We start from the raw sequence: 21117 nt of genomic DNA, 5'->3' as shown, positions 1-21117 counted from the left end.
GAAAGGCTCATAGTTGGTGTCAATAACTCAAAGAATGGAAAATTTGTTTCTAAGGATAATCTCAACTACTTCTGCAAACTGCATCCATGCTGACCCCTCCCTTTCTAGGCAGCATCTTAGACAGTCTAGTCTTTGATAGATAAGTCAGAATAGGAGCCACTGGCTTCTCTTGCATCTGGTTTATTTAGTTTAGAAAAGGGATTTTCTGATAAGGAAATCCATACCTTTTGAGGAAACCCACCGGTGGATGAGGTTCTATTTAAAGTTTCTAACTAGGAAAAGGAGAAAGGAAAAGGCCGAGGCAGTGTTTTCTTCTGAGGTGGAAGCTTGGCTTGCTTATTTATTTATTTATTTATAATTAATTAATTAAGTCCATTTAATTAATTTTTAAAATGGAGGTGCTGGGGATTGAACCCAGGACATCCCGCATGCTAAGCACCGCTCCACCACTGAGTCATACCCTTTTCTCCTGAGAGGGAAGCTTAGGAACTGACACCTCTCCGGAGCTGAGAGACAGAGACTGTCTTTATAACAGAGCAGACAGTAAATAGAAACAAAGAGCTTTTAATGGCCACTGGGACCAGAGCTGGAAATTACTGACCAGAGATATGGCTGCAGAGAAAACATAGGAGGCTTGAAAGAAAATATAAGTAATTTCCCTGGCCTTTTACCATCTGATTATTGTTCTTACATATACTCTAATGAAGGAATTTCGTCAATGCTTACTCATGGGGGAGCTGGGACTTTCCTGACATATGGGCAAACACTGAGAATGCAGGACATAGGCTATGCCATTCTTTCCTCTAAAGCATTCCCTGAAGGGCCTGAAGTCATGAGAAGTTTGGCTCAAGCCTGGAAGTCAAAAGAGACACAATCTCCCACGGGTCTTTACAGAGACTGACCCTCCCCCAAGTTTCGAGAAGAATGTGGGGATCATGGTAGAACTTGGATATCATGTAACAGGATCAGCAACTCAGTTCTACTCTGAATACTTTGGGGTGCTCTTAGGCGGCATCAGTTCTCCTCTGCTCTGAGCTTCCCAAAGCCCCCAAAAGATTTTTCACTACCGTGTATCCAACCAAGACTCAGAAGAAAACATGAACTAAATTTGGGCTGGTTGGCAACCTCACTGCTATTGCTTTAGGGAAAATTTGCCGAAAAATGAGCTTTTTTATGTGTGGCAATGTGTGGGGCTAGCTGCTGAAGCAGAGTGAAGAAACTAAGTCTACTTCAAATCTTTGGGTCTGGGACTGGTCAGCATACAAGCTGCCACTCTAGGTCAAGAATCAGTGAAAAAAGTTCCACCAAGGCCTCCCTGGACTCTTAAGCTTCTCTCTAGGGTTTGGATCCCATTATTTTCCACAGAAGTGAGGCATCCAGAATCCCTATGTCTAGGGGTGAATTCTCTAGAAGGGGAGCTGAGTTGAGTGGTATTCACTGTGGGAAACCCTCCTCAGTGCCATCTTCAGGGTCCCATCTTCTTACCATGATTGTTGTCATCAATGCCCACTGTCACTGAGGGCATAGGGGAGCAATGAAGCTTCCTCCACTTTCCTGCACAACATCAAAATCCAAGACAATCTCTCACTAACCATAAGGGATTATGGTTCTAAATGCCATCTCAAGATGGGCCACTGCTAATGAGCCACATGTGCCATTTCTCTGCTGTGAACACTTCATATTGTATTTTATATTCTTCATAATGAGCACTGTGTTTATTCTCTCCTCATGGGAATTATGCACACGTATACACTCCCCTTCCACATGTTCCCTGTACATATGCTAACTCTATGTATATACCTTCTCTTGTGTCCAGGTATGGTTAGAAGGACTCATGAGTGCTCCATGGTCTTGGAACACAAAGACTTCCTCTAACAAAGGCAGGGCTCATATGCTAGCAGCTCATTGCTTGGGGAAAAAAGTCATTTTTTTCCTAAGAAAAAAGTTTTTTCTTAAATCTTCCATCTATCTATCCATCTACCTGCCTCACTTTCTATCTGTCTCAAAAGCCATAGTGTTTTGGTATATTATCTGAGCACCATATCTACAATCCCGAAAACTAAGTATCCACAACGCGGCTACAAATAGAATGCAGCAGGCTGGGGGTCTGTGGCCCCAGGAAGACGTACCAGTAAAAACCACCAAGCCATAGCACCAATCAGTATTCCTAATGACGCAACCTCGGAAAATCAGCCTATCATGGTTCAGGATGTAGTTTTTTCCCTTATAAGTCAGTGTTCCTGTGAATCTGTCCAACCTGTTATTGGGAGACTCACATCTCACTTCTCCTGAAAACAAACAAACAAAAAAGGAATAAGAGTCCTGACTCTGTAATCTTAATTTACAGGACAGAGGAGGCTCAACAGAAAAGAGGAAGGAACGTCCCTCTTTCAAAATATATACATATCTTTTTCCTATCATCTCTCAGCTGCTGCCCTTTTCTCACCAGCTCCCTTTAGAAAGGCAGACAAAGGTTTCTGGGCATCAAAGAAGAGTAATTCTGTGACATGGGTTCATCCCGAGAGAGAACAACTCACATAACTTATCATCCATCAGTACTTCCAGATCAAAAAAGCTGAATCTGAAGAAATTTTAAAACTACTTAGAGCAAATCTAGTATTTTTTAAAAATGGAAATAATTTGACTTTTTCACAATTAGTAAAGTAAAAGGGGCCCTTTGTAAATATATATACAACATTAAAATGAGAAAGGAAAAAGTAAAATTGACCCTCTGCCTAGAGATAAGTGCTATTAAACTTCTGCAGTACAACCTTTCAAGATTTTTCCTATACATAAACTCATAAACATATATATGTTCCCCCAAATAAGTTTATGTTATATATACTATGCATAGTGCATTGTATTCTTTTTTTACTTAATACCATGTTGTATTTTTCCATGTAAATAAATATCAACTTGCATATTTTAAAATAAGTGATATAGAATCCACTATACAAATGTACCAAACTTTATTTAACCAGATCTCTACTGATAAAAAATTTGGGTTGGCAAACCTATTTCCTAACTTACCATCGAAGGCAGACAGCAGCTTCAGGTTATCTTCCATGTCACTGGTAACTGAGATGGCTTGTTTCACTTTCAGGTTGGTTTCACTAGAGTAAAGGATGCACAGTCACCAGAGTACAAGACACATACACAACAGCAGCACAGGTCCAATTTCACCTCCTTTAAAAAGAGATGTTGCCAACAGTGCTTGGGCTACAGGCTTGAGCAGTAAGAGTCACTCCCACTGATATCCTTTCTCAAGGACAGTACTGAGGTGGGATGGTCCCACAAGGAAGCTGAGTGTTAGCTCACTCACTCCCCTCTCTCTCTGCTCTCACTCCCTGTAACACATCACCATTGTTTTAACCATCCTATGAGAGATTGCTGGTCAGATGAAGAAGAGAAGCAGAAGAAATATTACAAAACAACCAGGAGGTGGTACCTGCTCCCTTCAAGAGTAAGAAGCAGGTCCTGGTACGAACCTGAATGCACCTCCAAGTAAACATACTTCTCATCTTATATTTACAGGACCCATGAAGGGATCCCAATTAACCATTTGCTGATACAGAAATAGACAGAAACAAAAAAGTCACATTTCAGAAAGTTTGTGGGTGCCAAGAGGAATAGCTGTAAGAATACAGATTGATACAAAATTCCACAGGACAAGCTCTCTGAAGATAGCCTCCATATTCCTAAGCTTCTGCACATCAGTGAATTTCTACCTTAAATCCATTCTAGAACATGGTGTTTTATCAGTACTTAAGTACCTCCATACTCACTCCCCCCACCCTGAAAACTTTGGAACTCTATTCTGAAATTTTACAGCTCTGTTAATCTCTTTCCTGCCATTCAGCACTACTAAATTTTGTCAGAGAGTGCCTCCAGTATAGAGAAGAATAATATATTGTTAATCTGCCAAGATTCTGCACCCAGTGGATGCTCAATTGTTGCTGTCAAGAGCTCAGCCTTAGACTTGAGGTTTCAGAGTCTGGCCTTCTATCTTATCTGGATATTTCTAGCCTCTTTTAGCACTTCATTCTCTGCATCATGCTCTCCCTCAGTGAGAAATCACTGTAAGCTGGCACAACTGTCTTAGTGGAATATCAGGAGGAAACACTCACCCATCCAGTTCAGCTGTCTCTATATACGTCAGACTGTAGGGCTCACTGCTAGAGAGTAATAGTATATCAGCCTGCGGTCAGAAAAGTCAGAGAAGATAAGGCAGGAAGGCAGAATCTTAACATAACAGGGTGACAAAACAGATGTCCATTCTAAGAATTTTAGAGACATTTGGTTTACTTTCTCTGTCTAGGACCCATCACTGCTACCACTACCCCCTTCTCCCCAAACTAGTCATACTTTACCTGTAGCTATGGTGAGAAGTGGACAAAAATAAACTTCTTACCACATGAGCTGATGATCTCTGGATGCAGAGTGAGGCAGATGAAGGTCACCAAAAGCAGTGGCCATAGAAGTGCTAAAAGGGTTCCTACTCAAGCCAAAAGAGAAAAAGCCACAGCCCAAAGAGGTACTCACCGTGACAAGCTGATTATTTTCTAGTTTTATTATATCTCCCACTTGGATATTCATCCATTTGTCTGTCACTATTCTGTAAGAAAATGAACATTGAATGCCTGTATGCCTGCTCTGAAATTTCACCACAGCCCTGTTTTGACAATCAAGGGGGAAAAAAAAGTTGAGATGAACTCAAGGCTCAGAGGAGGAAAAAACTGGTGTCTGACACATCTTTGCTACAATAAAGAATGGTGTCCATTTCTCTTGACTTTAGGGTATGAGTTTTCTAAACCTCTATAAAGGTATATGTAGACATACATGCACATTTTTCTTTAAGTAAAGTAATATATGCATATGGTAAAAAATAGTTCAAATAATAAAGAAGTATATAAAAGGAAACAGTAAAGCCTCCTCTCTCCCCAGATTCTAGTTTTGCTTCCTCAGGGTAGACATCGTAATTTTTTGCATTTTTTTCTAGAAAATATCAATCCATATAATCATATACAAGATACACATTTAAAAGTTACAGGACACATGAAGGGATCCCAATAACCATTTGCTGATACAGAAATACACGAGAGACAGAAGTAAAAAAGATAATTTTCTGCACTTTGCATTTTTCATTTAATAATATATCTTAGAGAACAGTTATAGAAGACGTGGCTCATTCCTTTTGATAACTAAAATGTGGCTTTTAACTAAAGATGCACTTGTAATCAGAATTACTGAAAAATTAAAATGACAGAAATCACAACTTGAAAAAGAAACTTTTCCAACAGCAGCTCTGCTCAAACCCAGGTGCTCTAGAAAAGGGAAGCCACTTTCTGGAATATAGACTGTTTCAACAGTGAGCCTCCCCCCAAGTGTTAAATTAGTCAGATGTTCACTGGCTTACAAAGTCTAACCAGGGCCCTGCTTGTGAACTCCTACCCTGAAGCGACTCTAAGACAAATTCTTCTCCAATAATCTTATAAATCCCAAGTGCTGACACTACTTGGGTAATTCACTGGACTAAATTCATTTGGTCAGTACATCCATAGCCTTGCAATTTCTAATACACTAAGTTTTATCTTTTCTATTTCTAGCACCTTCCTTCTTTTCTTTTAAAATTTTCTTTTTAATCACAATTGACTTCTTTGGAAGTATGTTATGAGGGGCTTCAACAGACCAAAACACTTGAGAAAATAATTCACAATGAGTCAGAATCAGCAGCCACAATAAATAATAGGATTAGATGCCCAAGGACTTCATGTAATAGAATTATATGATTAAAACCAAAGCTACTGATACATATATAATGGAATATTTCTCAGACATAAAAAAGTATGAACTTTCGCCATTTTCAATGACATGGATGGGCTTGGAGGGTATTATGCTAAGTGAAATAAGTCAGATGGACAAAAACAAATACTGTATGATATCACTTATATATGGAATCTAAAAAATTACAACAAACTAGTGAATATAATTTAAAAAGAAGCAAATTCACATTTATAGAGAACAAACTAGTGGTTACCAGTGGGGAGAGGGGAGAGGGAGGGGGAATATAAACATAGCAGATTAAGAGGTACAACTATTATATATAAAATAAGCTACGAAAGTATATTGTACAACACAGAGAATATAGCCAATATTTTATAATAACTATAAATGGAGTATAACCTTTAAAAATTGTGAATTACTATATTATACACCTATAACATATATTATATTATACAACTACACTTCAATTAATATATATTATATATTATACTTTTAATATATATTATATATTAAAAAACTATAGCTACTGGGTATTCTTAAGGTCACCATGAAATAAAGACTGGACCTCAATCATGAATTCCTTCAGGTTTGTACTTCTTTGCGATTATGCTTCTGCACACACTGGTCACCTTTCCTTTCATACAATCTCTATTTGTTGAATCCCTCCCCATCCCTTAAGGCTAGTACAAACATCACCTCCTCCAGAAAGTCTTCCTTGATTCCTTTAGCCAGCTATGATTGCTCATTTTTATTAATTCTTGTGATAATTTTTGTATCTCTTATGATAATCTCCATATTTTGCCTTATACAGGAATCATGCTTGCCTCCCTCCATTCCTGCCAAAGGTAAATTACTCAAAATTTTTCAAGACCCCACCAAATATAAACACTGACCCAACATTTTAGTTAGCTATGACCAAACACCACAGCAATGGGGTCAACACCAATACTTTCTTTAGAGTGTTAACAAAAAGATGTCCTAACCAGAGTCTGTAGTAGAATGGTCAGTAAGTCATGTAGAATCCATTGATGTTCTAAAGACAGATGTCTCTATGCTGACTAGAAATAATCACTTGCATATTAATACCATGTCATATTTTATTAATTGTTTTAATATATATTATTTCATTTTTCATTTTTTACAAGCATCCTCTAAGGTAGAGAATATTATCTCCACTTTATAGATAAGAAATATGAGGCCCAGAGAGGTCTGAGGTCACGTAGCAAATTCAAAGTATGCTAGATCTAGAAAAACAAATTCTTCTTATGTCCAACCTGAGGTTCTTTTCACTGCCTTAAATTACCTTTCCAAAGCACCCAGCACATCAAGCTTCAGCAAGACCAATCCTCTCCCAAAGCCAGTCCTACCTAAACTGGCTTCCCTAGAAGGACTTACCTGCCATTCATCAGCACCAGAACAGAACGATTGTTGACTTGGTTGTCATTTTTATGCCTTTTCTAAAATTACACAAGAAAATGTTCAGGAAATAGACATAGAGCAAACTCCATGTAGGAGGTTAATATTCTGAAGTATTATTCAATGTAGTTCCCCTTTTTTATAACTCTCCCTTATCCCAACCCCCAACAAGACCTTCTACCATTAAAACCAGGCAAAGAGGTTGATTTTCTCTGAGAAGCTGAGAAGGGAGGCCAGAGAAAGAACCAAGGGAGAAGAGAGTGACAAAGTCTTGGATTTAATGTCAAGAGTCAAAGCCTAGGGTAACGAGAAAAGACAACTTCTGTCAAAAGCCACAGAGGAGAGAATGCAAAATGATGGGCAGGACTGGAGCCTTGTACACATTGGTAGGTGCAGGGAAGTTAAGTTTTCACAGGCATACCCTTCCCCCGACCCCCAACCACAGTCAACACAAGAAGCTTCTACAGTGGATGCAATGAGGAAAGAGGAATAGAGGTCTTCTACTCAAAGACCAAAGGGGACAAATAAGGGTATGTCCTGATGCTAAGATGAATCCCCTCCTGCCTGTTGAGATTATTCCCTGGAGAAAGGGCAGGACTGGGAAGAGGGCAGAAAGAATCCTGAATATTTGGAGAATATTTATCCTAAAGAGACTGAGTTCTAAACTAGAAGCAACTGGGTGTGTCATTCTGAATTGGCAAGTTTCGTTTTTAGCTCTCATTAAAAAGGGCTGGGATAGTGGAGTGGTGGTTGTGCACTACACTGAGTTTAGTTGTAGAAAATTAAAGCTACATTTTTCCCCACATCTGAGTTGTGATTGAAATTTAAACACTATATGTGCTAATTCTGGGTTTAAAGAGTTATAGAGTTAAAGAGCTGGAGAAAAAAGCTCTTTAAACTTGCGTCTAAAAATCTATCCTGACAAAGTCAGAAGGACTCTCTTAGGAAATCCTCAAGTAGATCAACAGGATGAACTTCCAAGCCTCACTAGTAGGCATGGTACTGGATCCTCACCCTCACCCTTCCAAGACCAGCCTGCGGTGGGGAGCAAAGAGGAAGCCATGCAGCACTGACTGGAAGCCAGCTTCTCCTCCAAGGCCAGGAAAGGCGTTAGCCTCTGTTATGCCATGATGCTTTCTAAACTGAGGGTTCCTAACTATGTGCACCTGGTAGAATTGAAAGGTGGAAAGGGAAACAGGGAGACCTGGAGAGGAGAAGGGGAATGTTGAAAGGGAAAAGAAATGTAAGAACAGGAGAAAGTGGGAGAGGCAGAGGGACAAAAAGAGGAACATAAAAATGAGAGAAAGGGGAATGCAAGAAGAAGGGTGAGAGCAAATCCGGAGACAGCAAACCCAGGGAAGGAAGAGGTAGGTTATTAAAAAGGACATGGAGGGCAGCCTGGAAAAAGGTGGCAGTAGGAAGACAGAAAGGCCTTGTGTTACTCTTTTCTGGGTATGTACAGATCACCAATCTTGGGCTTAAGGGAATTACATATTCCTCTGGGGTGGATGAGGACACAGGGAAAGGACACGTCTCTTTCCTTTCAGTGCTTCTTCCTAGCACTAGGCAGTTCTGGGAAGTCCTTACCCCCAGGCTGACCATGTACAGTGAGGGACTAGAGGCCCAGGAGGCTACTTCACCATGTCATCGATGCCATCTTTCACCGCTGTTATGGATAGCACCACCATTAGGGGTATCACAGTCGTGTACCATGCCAAGGAGGAGATCTGGGGAATCAACTGGGAGAGGGAAGAAGAGAGAAACTTGGGTAACAAAGCTTAAAGGACAATGTACTTCCCCCTACCCTACCACCATTTTCACCCCCCTAGACTCATAATAAGTTCCACTATCCTAGTTGCTTTCCACTGTCGTAGCCTCCAAATAACCACCCAAATACAAGGAAACATCTCCTAGGAAAGGATAAAAGAGATGGTAAGTTGGCCATGCATCTGTCCTGAGCTCTACTACCTTTCTCTTGATGGCAAAGAGCCACTTCTCCCCTGATAATGAAGGTGCTGTGGGTAGGGGTGTTGAGAGTAGACATGGGAAAACCACGTACCTTCCCACACTCCTCCAGCAAAGCAGAAATGAGATGATCCGTCTCTCTCTCCCAACTTGTGCCTACCCTGCCCTACTTCCTTGCCCTGTGCTTCGGTTCTAAACCATTCTCCTCCCTCAGCACTCCTGTGTGTTACCTTTCTGTCAGGGAGGTTGGACAAGAAGGAGGAACGGGTTACAGCAGAGGTTAAGGTGAAAAGTCAAGTCTGTGGCCTTTCATGGTCAAGCTGAATTGTGGCCATCATGCAGCCATGATGAGGGAGCACCCCTTCCTTGGTATTCAGCAACCTGGTCTCCTTCCACTTGAAAAAGCTTCCTTCACCCTGCTTATCCTGACTACAGCTACTCTAGGAAACTGGCCTGAGATTCCAGCCATCCATTTGCCTATTACCTAAAGCAAGAAGACCTCTCAGTTTAAGGAGGAGAAGGACTAATTACATCCTGACCCTAGAGAGGTTGATAAAATGCTCTGTGGGAAAGGCCCTAAAAGGCAGTACCTGTAGGAAAAGCAAAATGAGGAAATACGCATTTGCAAGTCTCTGGAACTGTTCAAATAGGTTCATAGGCAAGAAGTTTAAGGCATTATATTTTGAGGTCTTGATGCTATTGTTCTGTGAGTAAAAGAAAACAAGCACAATTAGAGGAACAAAAGACCCTATCCCTCCCAGTCTTAACACAGAGGACGAAGACCACTTCAAAAACTAGGAAAAAGCCACAGCTCCTCGACATAGCAGGGGAAGGAGGCAAGAAGTGTTTGTCTCCCAACCCCGTTTTCTTTGAGGCCTAGAGAGGCCTAGAGTATCCATAGATGGCAAGGATGATCAATATGGGACATTTTTAGGATGGGCTGGATATATTTATGCCCTGAATAGAATTCTTTGTTTATTGATGCCATTAATAATGATGATGATAATAAAATTAACAATAAAAAGTTATACCTATTGAATATTTACTATGTGTAAGGGACTATTCTAAACATTTTATATGGCACAACTTATTTAATTCTCACAACTGTCTGAAGGGAGTACTATACGATCAACTTTTGAGGATGAAGAAATTGAGGCACTGAGGTTAATTTATTTGCTCAAGACCACACAGTTACTTGCAGATTGTGCTATCCCCCGAGCCCCAGTTCACTTGTGCAGCCATCCAAATGCTTTCTTTCCTTAGAATCAGAAACCTTTCAGTTTCATTTCACTTTCTGACCCAAAGTCCTTCTCAGCTCTAAAGAGCAGGAAGGTTGTCATTTGTGTTAGCGCTACTCCAGAGCTTGCTAATGAAGCTTGTCTTTGCCTTGCAAGCCCAGCGTGGTGTGCCTTTACATGTTGCTTTCAATGCTGAAGGATGTCAGATGCCAAAAGCAAATTACTGTCTTTCAGCCTTAGCCCACTGAAGGTTCCTACACTGGTTGCTGTCAGCACTGGAGAATCACTTGCCCCTTAATTGTCCTGAGAGAGTCTGAAGAGTTTTGACCTACAGCTAAGCTATCATTTTATTGAGTGAAAACAGGAACTTGCTACCTCTTCAGTTCTATCTCAAGATGTTGGCAGGACCATCTCATTTTCTACTTTTGGATCTTCAGTCTTTTGACCTAAGATGTGACAGTTTGAATCTAAGAGCTCAAGAAGAATGAGACCAAATAATTCCCTAAGGATAGGGCTTCTCCTCCACCTCTACATCTAGACGGCCAAACAAAAGAGTAAACCCACCTGCAGTCCTGGAAGACGGATACTGCTTAAGTATGAAGAATCTTGCTGGGCCCTACCTTGGGAAAACATCTGAATCTTTCTCTTGGAGAACCAACACCATTCTGTCCTAAGGTTAAAACTTGCTGAGGAAGGCTACCTAGTCAAGACCTGCCTAAGGCCTATCTCCCTAGGGAAAAGAAGTTAGCCAAACAGCTTAGCACTTAGGAGTTTAGAGGTCAAATTAAACCTACGATTTCCTTGGTGTTTCTCCATGATTTTCCAATTAATAATCAAACACTATACATTTCTCAAGGCTTGCTTTGTTCACAGCTCCATGCTGGGATATACAAGTAGAGGTTGAAAAAGAATTAAACAAGATCTCTCTTGGAGAGCTCACAGGTCTGTCTTGAATGGAGTTCTAACTAAATGACCCCTAAGGGCCCTTTGAGCTCTTCAGAGTAGGTTATTCTAACATAGAAATGGTTTTCTTTGATCATAAGATACTCTAAATTTCTCAGTATCTAAGACAACTTTGATACTTAGACCCAAAGATTGTTTGGTCTTTTTCCTTACTGAAGCAGCTGGCTTTCACCATTGATTTTCCATTTGATTTTATAGTTAATTAGTGCACTTCACATTTCTACTCACTTGGGTAGCTGATTCTGTCTCAAGACAGACATATCAGTACTTCTTTACTAACTTGGCAACTACAGTGTTTTGTCCTACTCCTAAATATCAAACCAGAAGCAGTATCTCAGGAATGTAGAACGTCTGCTTAACTATGAAATTCCTCAGTGTTTAGCTATTTTGGCAGAGATGAAAAAATTTAAGCATGATAGAGGTGGTAGATTTTGGTTTGGGCTATTTATTTATTTGGGCAGTGATGACTAAGTGGGAGAATAGATAGTTTTACTGCACCATAGTGCTTCTTATGCAGGTCTAGAAGGTAGAGAGAGGGAAACCTGTTTCAATGGCCATATCCTAAACATTGTTATTATCCAGAACCAATTTAACTCAGAAATCATACACTAATATCCTACAGAGACTACAAATATGTACATCTATGTATATATATGATATACTTATAGGACTATGTATATATATCTACATGTGTACAAAATAACATATATATATATATATATATATATATAAAATTGCTTGTAATTGAAAATATTGGAAACAATCCAGATGTCAATTTATAAGGAACTGGTTACATAAACTATGTTAAATCTGCCTAGGAAACACTATACAGTCAAAAAAAGAAAAGAAGGAAAAAGCTAGTATGAAATTATGATTATGAAAACATCTCCAGGACATACTGTTAAGGTTCAGATAGTGTAAGAAAGTGGGCAAATGAGAATGTATACTGGTATTTGCTTTATTTCAACAAAGAAGCACTGATGAACACATAAGAAATTAATAAAAGTGATCCCCTATACGGAGCAGAGATTGGGCAAGGATGGGGTGTTGGAGCATGGCTTTTAAACATACATCTTTTTATGAGTTACTTATTAATAAATAAATAAATAAATAAATAAATAAGTGAAAAATGAACAATTCAATAGAAGACGGGCAAAGATCATTAACAGTAGTTTCCATAAAAAGAAATACAAAGGCTAATTAACACAAAAAGATTATTGATCTTACTCAAAATTAAGGAAAGACAGATAACAATATGTCATTTTTCATCTAAGAGCCTGGCAAAGATGAAAAAAGACTGATAATACCAAGTTTGGCAGGAATATGGAGAAGTGAGCAGTCTTTACTATATGTGGAGATATAAATGGATATAATCTTTTTAGAGGGCAATCTGGCAAAATGTGCTGAAAATTTTAATGTGTTTTCCTTTTGACCCAGCCAATTCACTTCTAGGAAACTCTCATAAGGTATATTCACACAAATGTGCCAAAGTATATATAAAATGGTGTTCATTCAGGACCATTTATCATAGCAAAACAGTGGAGACATTTTTTTTGGAGGGGGCTCCTGGATATAAATAGAGACATTTAAAATGTTTATCAATAAGAGACTGGTTAAATAAATTAAGGTATATTGATACAACAGAAAATTATACTGCTATTAAATGAATTAGGAAGATCTATACGTACTGTCATAGAGATGTCTAAGTGAAAAAGAAAACTGTGGAACTTTAATCTGTGCAAGCTACAGTATTTCTTTTCTAGGAACTATATATAAAACCCAAAATTTGAGATACATTCTCCCCTGACCCTAGGTTACTGGATTAATTTTAGTTTCTGAGCCTCACTGTACCAGCCCTCATTGTACAGAAGCTGGAAAGAAAGTAGAACCTATGTTGGAGGGTCTACATCTGGAAAGAATTTCCTGCCTCACTGACAGCGGGGAATATTACAGGAGAATATCAGCCCACTTTTGAAACAGCTGGAGACCTGATACTCACCGGATATCCAAACAGACTGTTAAATTCCCTGTTGTTGGCTTGCAGATATCTCTCTTGTTCTGAAAAAGAGGAGAGAAATGATGAAAAGTATGCCCCTCTATAAATCAGCCTGGGATGCTGGCTGCTAGTGAAGACTGCACTAGATCCTCATACCTTCTCACTGAGGATATCGGTCCACAAAGAGGATTTTGTCTCTTTACCCAAAGAATCAAGAAAAACAGTAAAAATAGAAACCCTCAAGTATTCAAGCTTTCTGAAGGCAAGAGGACAAGTAACTTCTGAGGAGTTCTCCACCAGAAATGCTTCTAGTAATCCTAGATCACATTTCTACAGACAACAGGATGGCCTGCACCAACATGACTGCCAAACACAGAAACCCAGCCCTCCTTCATAAGCTAATTATAGCACCTTATTTTAAGATATCTGAGGTTCTTTCCAAGGCAGCCTTTCCTAAACCTGCTTGACTAAATTTGAGTTAATAAATCATTACTGAGCATCTACTGCTTAGAAACCAGTGTGCTGGTTGCTGTGGGAGGATAAAAAGATGAGTAAGGTAGGGTCCTGACTTCAAGGGACTTGTAATTTAGTAGAGTCAGCCTCATAACTACAACACAGGACAAAATCATCACATCAAAACTTATAGGTGTTATGAACTATTACAAATAGCCCATTACCATGTTATGAAAAGTCTTAAAAATATATACTATCAATAGATCTTGTCCTGAATGAAAAATTTCTATAGCCTCTTCAATTCTTCATTGGTTCAATAAGCATTTATTGAGTTCTTGGGAGGTGTCGGGCCCTGTGATATGAACATTCATGTATAAGTTTTTGTGTGGATGTTTCTTCCATCAGGCAGTGCTTGAAGTTCAGAGATGTGCACAAATTGCAGGAAAGGTGCAAAGGGGATGTTTAGCTCTTTGTATGCAAGGATTTGAGTATACAGATTTGGAAATTACACAGATTAATTTGGAGAGAGTTAACATTTTCACAGTATTAGTCCCCCATCTAGTAGCATGCTATATCCCTGGAGAGAGAGAGAATTGTTGGTGTGCCCCCAGGAAGCCACTTCTTTCTGCATGATGATCGTGTCCGTACAATCACCTTGCTAGCAATACATAAACAAGTGGCTCTAAGTCCTGCCTGGGCTAGTGTACCACCCAGCTATGTAGCTTGAAGTTTGTTCTCCTGGACTAGTGCATTTCTTTCCTGTTGTTTCATTCCTGTGATTATCAGGATTAGCTGAATAAAGATGGGGGAAGTTAAGATGGGACTGAGAGGATGTTTTGCTGTACTCTGCTTTGACTAGTTAATGGCTTATTTACAACTTTGTGACACAAGAGCTTCTGCTAACCATTGTAGGTCAGGTTATCCCAAGTGGTGGAACATGTATGGCTCAGATAATCTAGCTGCATCTAGGATTTAGAGCTGCTGCAGGGCCTATGCTCTTTGTGCAGGGACTTTCTCAGGGGCCTAGACGGCTGCCTGATTAGGGCAGAGTACCAGGGCAGTACTGGTGCTTCTACTGGTGTTGAGATTACCCAATCCATGAGCAGGCTACTTTTCTACTACATTCATATTCAATTTTCTCAGGTGCTGGTGAGTGAAATCAGTCTCTCTTATGCCATTTGCCCCTTCAATCATACCCAACAGACAAGGACAGCCTTTCCATTTATTCAAAAATATTATTTTATGACTCTTGATAAAGTTCTAGTATTTTCTTATTGAATTTCATATTTCCTATTTAATTTCATCCTAGATATCACTGACTATTTTTTAACTTAATAAAAGTCTAACAGGTTTTCCCAGCAACTGGTCTGGGTGCAACAGGCTATTCTCTCTAAGCCCACCAGCCCCAAAAGATGCATGGAGTTGAGGCTCTGCACAACAACTGAATACATACCTCCCTCCTTGAGCTTAGGAGTGAAATAAAGCAGGTAGACCCCAAAGATCAGAGCCTGAGTTGCTGGAGACAGACTGAGACTTCAAAGTGCGGGACAGGATTAACCTGCACCTAGCTCTGGCTCTTTGATCCCAGGTCTGTCATGAAAGAAAAGGAAAGAAAAAAGAAAGTAGGATTTTCATCAGGAAGGGAAGAGGAATTGAGGGCTAGAAAGTCAGATTTCATTAGATGCCTCTAAAAAAGGAAAAGCAAGAATAATGAGAAAAGTGGTTAAAACTTCAGTTTGCACAACCATTTAGAAGAAGAAACTAACAGTCTGAGAGAAAAAGAAGACAAGCTTAAAAAGAAAGTAGCTAGTCCTGTTTGAGATAATAAAGGCAGAAAAAATAGTTTTTTGACTAGACAATACAAAATTAATTCAAGATTCCCTAGGGCTTATGAATACTGTTGAATACTGGAATGACGAAGTGTTTTCCCCATTACTTGGTAATTCAAAGTTTTTTCCTGTTTGGCTGAAACGAGAGTGACAAAATGTGAATTACGGATAAGAGGTTAGAACTATAGAAGATTGGAAATTAGCCTACACAAGGAGAGTCTAGGAAATGGTCTAGTTGAAGTAGTCATGCTTATGGAATTTAAGGGGACAAACACCTAGATCTAGCCTCAGGTGACTGGGGAAAATGCATCCTTGATTGAGTCTACAGCCTATTTAGTAAAGGCCTAGTAAATAATGGTCTAGTTGAAGTAGTCATGCTTATGGAATTTAAGGGGACAAACACCTAGATCTAGCCTCAGGTGACTGGGGAAAATGCATCCTTGATTGAGTCTACAGCCTATTTAGTAAAGGCCTGGTTTCACAAGGACTTGTGCTGAGAGCTGGCCTAGGGGTGGTAAAAATCATTGAATTGAAAGGGCCAGATATCTTAGTGAAGTTCCACAACACAACTTGGTATTATAAAATGTGCAGTGGACTTAGAGTTAAAAATATGGCAGGCTCCTGCAGTGGTTAAGAACATGGGAACTATGTTCAATATTTTGTGATAACCTATATAGAAAATAATCTGAAAAAAAATATATAACTGAATCACTTTGCTGTACACCAAAGCTAATACAACATTGTAAATCAACTATATTTTAATTAAAAAAAAGGAATATGAACAATTGAGTCAGCCTGCCATGGTTCAAATCTCAATCTTTCACTTAACTGCTTTGGAATGTTACTTAATTTATGAGACTAATTTTCTTCATCTGTAAAATGAATGATAATAATACCTACTCGAAAGGTTATTGTTAGAATTAATAAGCTAAGGCATGCAAAACATTTAAAAACAATTACCAGTATATGAAAAATGCTCAGAAAATTTTAGCTATTCTAGACTGGGCTCTGTGACTGAATTGTTAAGTGGCTTAGGGCAAGTTACTTTCCATTTTTGGGCTTTAGTCTCCTCATATGTAAAACGGGGTAGTAATATCTACCTCATATGCTAACATGAAGGTTAAATGAGATAGTAATCTACATAATACCTGACATGTCAAAAATACTCATTAAATGGTATTTTTTGTCCTTTATCTTATGCTATGTCAAGGAGATTTCATAAGCACCACTGATACAGTTGTCTGTGCTCAAAGTCGATTTTGAACTTTCGGCTATCTCCTGTGGATGTACTAAGCTGATTCAGCCAGTAGAGAAGAAAGGGTACACAAGACACAGTCTAGTAAGGCAAACTCTACTTAGTCTTTTGGTAGGATGGTAATAGAACAGAAGTGTCAAAATAGGAGAAGCCTTTGTTTAAGGATGTCCTTAAGAGTTTTGATCCAAATGCCAGGGTAAAAAACAGCTCTTATGCAATCTTGATGTAATCCAACTTCAGGTTTTAGGAGTTAAAGCTACAGAAAACTGGAGATTAGCCCAGAAAAGGAAATGGCAGAAGGTAAAAGGAAAATGAATTCTGTAAGAGGGAACTAGAGAAAGTGGCACATTGAAAGAAAAGGAAACAGGAGGAAGAGGGAAGGAGAGAGAAAAAGGATAGCAGATAGCAGTCAGGCTTGGGAGGCTCTGAGCAAATATCTCCTTGCTCCTAGTGGGAAATCAATCAGAAACAGGATTTTCCAACCAAAGACAGAAGAGCAGTGAGATGATCTTCAGGAGTGCAAGTCTCTAACTAGTAGATTAGTCAAGGCCCCCTCTCCTTATACCACCAGACTCCCAGATCAGGTGAACCCAGGTACTGGTGACAGAAACAGCAGTAACCCCTTGCTGTCATTCTAGATCAATAGGTGGTTTCTCCCACGTCACTTAATGCACGTGGCTGAAACTTTCCCACCTCTAAAAATAAGTGAAGAGAGGTACCAGGGGAGGATAACTGACCTGACTAATTCCATAATTTCTGGAATTTCTCATCAGATTGGTTGGAGTCAATTTACAGAGAAATACTGGAATTTCTTAGATTCCGAATGATCACAATTTATACTACCATAGTCAAATAGCATAATCTGGAATATTATGGCTATCAGTTAATTTAGTTAACCATATGGCTTCAGTCTCGGGAACACAAGAACATTTGTATTTCATCTCTCCAGACTGCATTTCTAAGATATCTGGAGTACAGCCACCTGATGATATTTCCATCTAAAGAATGGTAAGAAGAAAGCTAAATGACATAGCTGAGAGTCATCATGGGAGAGTCTGTGGTCCTGCAGAAGAGGCAGTAACTAATTTGCTTTCTCATCACCATTTCATTACATATTTCTGTTTCAGTCTATCCACTGCTATGTCTCATGGTTTACATTCAGCTCAATTATCATACTTATGATACCATCTTCTCTCACTAAACAAAGAGCTCCTTAAAGATACAGATCATGCCTTTTTTCTTTTTTGTTTTCCTTAAATCTCTGTATCTCACTGCTTAGCTCAGCATTAGGCCCTGGATTTAATAAAGATTTGTTGAGTGAATAAGCACACAAGTAAATAGATGCTTAGAAACATATTTTGTTGAACTGTGATCAGATTTCCGTCCAAACCCCTCCAATGGAGGATAATAACCTTCTCCCTGTGGGAGTATTTACATAATCAGAGAAGAGCTGGGGTGAAAGAGAAACCCCAGCTACTAATTCTTTGTTGATCTTCCTATGCTAAGGTCAGCAAACAGGAGGATAATCAGCATGGCTGAATAGGTGGGGTGGAGTGCGGTGTCAAGAGAAGCCTGGAGAGGAAGCTCACTAAAGTCTAGAATGTCATGAAAAGTCTAGTTCATGAATTACCGTGGCTCTCCTGTTGTCTATGCTTCTGATCATCCTCTACAGCTGCACTAATTCTCCTGTCCAATTTAGCAGAACAAGACTAGAACTGCTCAAAGAACAAGACATTAAAGAAAATCAACAATTAAAAAAAAAAGCAAACTCTAATTTATGAACAGGATACCATACAAGATTGGTTTGGCTGGCACAATTCAGGATGTGCTCAAAACCCAAGGCCTCACCCCCTATTCCTCTTGGAGACTTTTGGTTTCTGTCCTTCCCTTCCTGCAGGAGAAGCTGACAGAAACATCATCCATTCTACCCCAGGCAGATGGAAGAAGTTGAGAGTGGTGCTTTGCCATTCTGACTCATTTGGAATGTAGAACCAATGATTTCACATCAGTGTGTTAAAGGTAATATCAGTCATGTTTGATTGAACTGCCAGACATCACTTTCAGTTTTTCTCATTCATAAAACCTTTCGTAGGACAGGAGACGAGAGGCTGCTAAAGAAACAATTTAGGAGATTCAAAACTTAATTCCATTTGTTTAGGGAGGCCAGGTTTAGCAAATAAAAATACAAAAACAAAATATGTCCCAAATATTACATGGAGCATACTTATACTAAATAATTATTCACTGTTCACTGACATTCAAATTTAGCTGGGAATCATGCATTTTATCTGACTACTTTGTCTTTTACTGAGATCAGGAAAAATTAGTTCAACTGTTGCTCTAACTTTTCTAAAGAAACAGAATTCTAGAAACTGTCTCTAAAAATTTTAGATGTCTGTTTTATTTTAAGTAACTTTACTGAGACATAATGCACATACCATACAATTCATCCGATAAAATAAAATGTACAATTCAATGGGTTTTAGTGTGTTCACAAAGAGTTGTGCAACACTGATGTCTGTTTTTTGTGTTTATTTAGATGTGGTGTTGTATGGGGCTCTATTACTAAGGCTCTGATTAACTTTCTGCCCTACATGCCACCATATCTATGCCCTCCTCCTTCCTGCTATTTCTTTTTCTTTTTACTTTTTCTGTCCTTTCCTATTAATTTCTCCAACTTAGTTATTTTCCCTTTGTGATTACACTTTTTTCTTTAATTGTTTTTCAAATCACCAATGTAATACATAAATATACTTTACCTGTAAAAGATCCAAAACCAGAAATATAGAGAGAAAAAATATAAAGTTTTACTTTCCCATGCCTTCCACTCCTTCTTCCTTTTCCAAGGAAACTACTGTTAATAGACTGGTGTATAGCCTTTGGGTCCCTTCCTTAGGGTATTTACCTACAAACATACACACACACACACACAAACACACACACACACACAAACAACTGTATTTTTTTTTTAACAAATGAGATCCTGCTATATTGCTCTGCTAGTTGCTTTTTTCATTTCACACTATGTATTGGAGAGCTTTCCATGTTAATATATACAAGCATGTCTCACTCTTTTGAATTTACTACCAGTATTGTTTAACTACCTAGCAATACTTGTTAATAATTTTTCTTGTTGTGTTATGGCAGTTTATGATAACAATCTTGATATTTGTATAGTGTATGAGTGGTCAAGGAGAGGGAAAGGAGAAATACAGTAAATGGGACAAGCTTATAAACTCTACAGAACGGGGGAGCTCTCTAGGCATTGTGTGAGAGATAATTCAGTAGAACCACACAACATATATGCAAAACAGTAAAGCAACAGATCAAGGCAGGATATAAACAAGATTAAAAGTGAACTGTAGAAACCCAAGAGAAATGAAATTGTACATCCCCACAAAAACTTGTACATGAATGTATATAGCAGCATTGTTTATAATAGCCAAAAAGTGGAAACAACCCAAATGTCTATCAACTGATGAATAGACAAACTGTGGTATGTCCATACAATAAAATGATATTCAACCATAAAAAGGAATGAAGTACTGATACATGCTACAACATGGATGAACTTTGAAAACATTAAGTGAAAGAAGCCAGTCACAAAAGGCTACATATTATATGATTCTATGTAAGTGTAAATGGGTTTTATATATATATATATATATATATATATATATATATATGTCATGTCCAGAATAGACAAATCCATACATAGAAAATAAATTAGTGGTTGCCACGGGATGGAGATGGGGGAATTGGGAGTGAATGCTAATGGGTATGGGGTTTCTTTTGGGGGTGATGAAAGTGTTCTAGAATTAAATTAAATTACGGCCATGGTTCACAATCCTGTAAACATACTAAAAATCACTGAGTTGTATGCTTTAAAAGGGTGAATTTTATGGCAAGTGAATTATATCTCAATACGGCTACTAAGTTAAAAAAAAACTATAGAAATCAAGCACTATAGGAATTCAAGAAGGAAAGATAATGCCAGAGGGTGTGGGGACTGGTGGATAGAATTACTGGAGAAGGCTTCAGGGAGAAGGACTTACACTAAATCTGAAAGATGAATGTAGGTTCAGGATAGATGTAGGGAACACATATCTAGGCAGGAAGAAGAGCTTAATGAGACAGTTGGTCCTGAGACAAGTTGTATGATAGAACAGTTGGTAGGAAGAGTCTGAAGGAGGCAGGAAACAAGGCAGTCAGGCCTTT

General features: G+C 38.8%; 1 protein-coding gene across 15 annotated transcripts in view; it reads right to left on the bottom strand.

The window, feature by feature from the left end:
• The window catches only part of LOC102536083 (phospholipid-transporting ATPase FetA-like), a 74389-nt gene that overhangs the window by 25457 nt on the left and 27815 nt on the right, over window positions 1–21117 (bottom strand). For 11 of the 15 annotated variants that reach the window (XR_012072073.1, XM_072959683.1, XM_072959681.1 and 8 more), the window contains 8 exons: window positions 13366–13424; window positions 9756–9869; window positions 8841–8939; window positions 7180–7241; window positions 4543–4615; window positions 4128–4198; window positions 3031–3113; window positions 2130–2288 (listed from right to left, as the gene is read on the bottom strand). Coding sequence is in view for 14 of the 15 variants with exons in the window: in XM_072959683.1 (XP_072815784.1) it covers window positions 2130–2288; window positions 3031–3113; window positions 4128–4198; window positions 4543–4615; window positions 7180–7241; window positions 8841–8939; window positions 9756–9869; window positions 13366–13424 (720 nt within the window). In the remaining variant the exon portion in view is untranslated. Of the gene's footprint in view, window positions 1–2129; window positions 2289–3030; window positions 3114–4127; window positions 4199–4542; window positions 4616–7179; window positions 7242–8787; window positions 8940–9755; window positions 9870–12842; window positions 12927–13365; window positions 13425–21117 lie in introns of those variants that run through there. The other 4 variants (XM_072959682.1, XM_072959691.1, XM_072959692.1 and 1 more) reach the window with 4 other exon arrangements.

The sequence above is a fragment of the Vicugna pacos genome, chromosome 4 (genome assembly GCF_048564905.1).
Source record: "Vicugna pacos chromosome 4, VicPac4, whole genome shotgun sequence".
In the NCBI taxonomy this organism is placed as follows: Eukaryota; Metazoa; Chordata; class Mammalia; order Artiodactyla; family Camelidae; genus Vicugna; species Vicugna pacos.
Note: the sequence above shows the minus strand (reverse complement) of the source record. Positions and strands in the feature narration are given on the sequence as shown.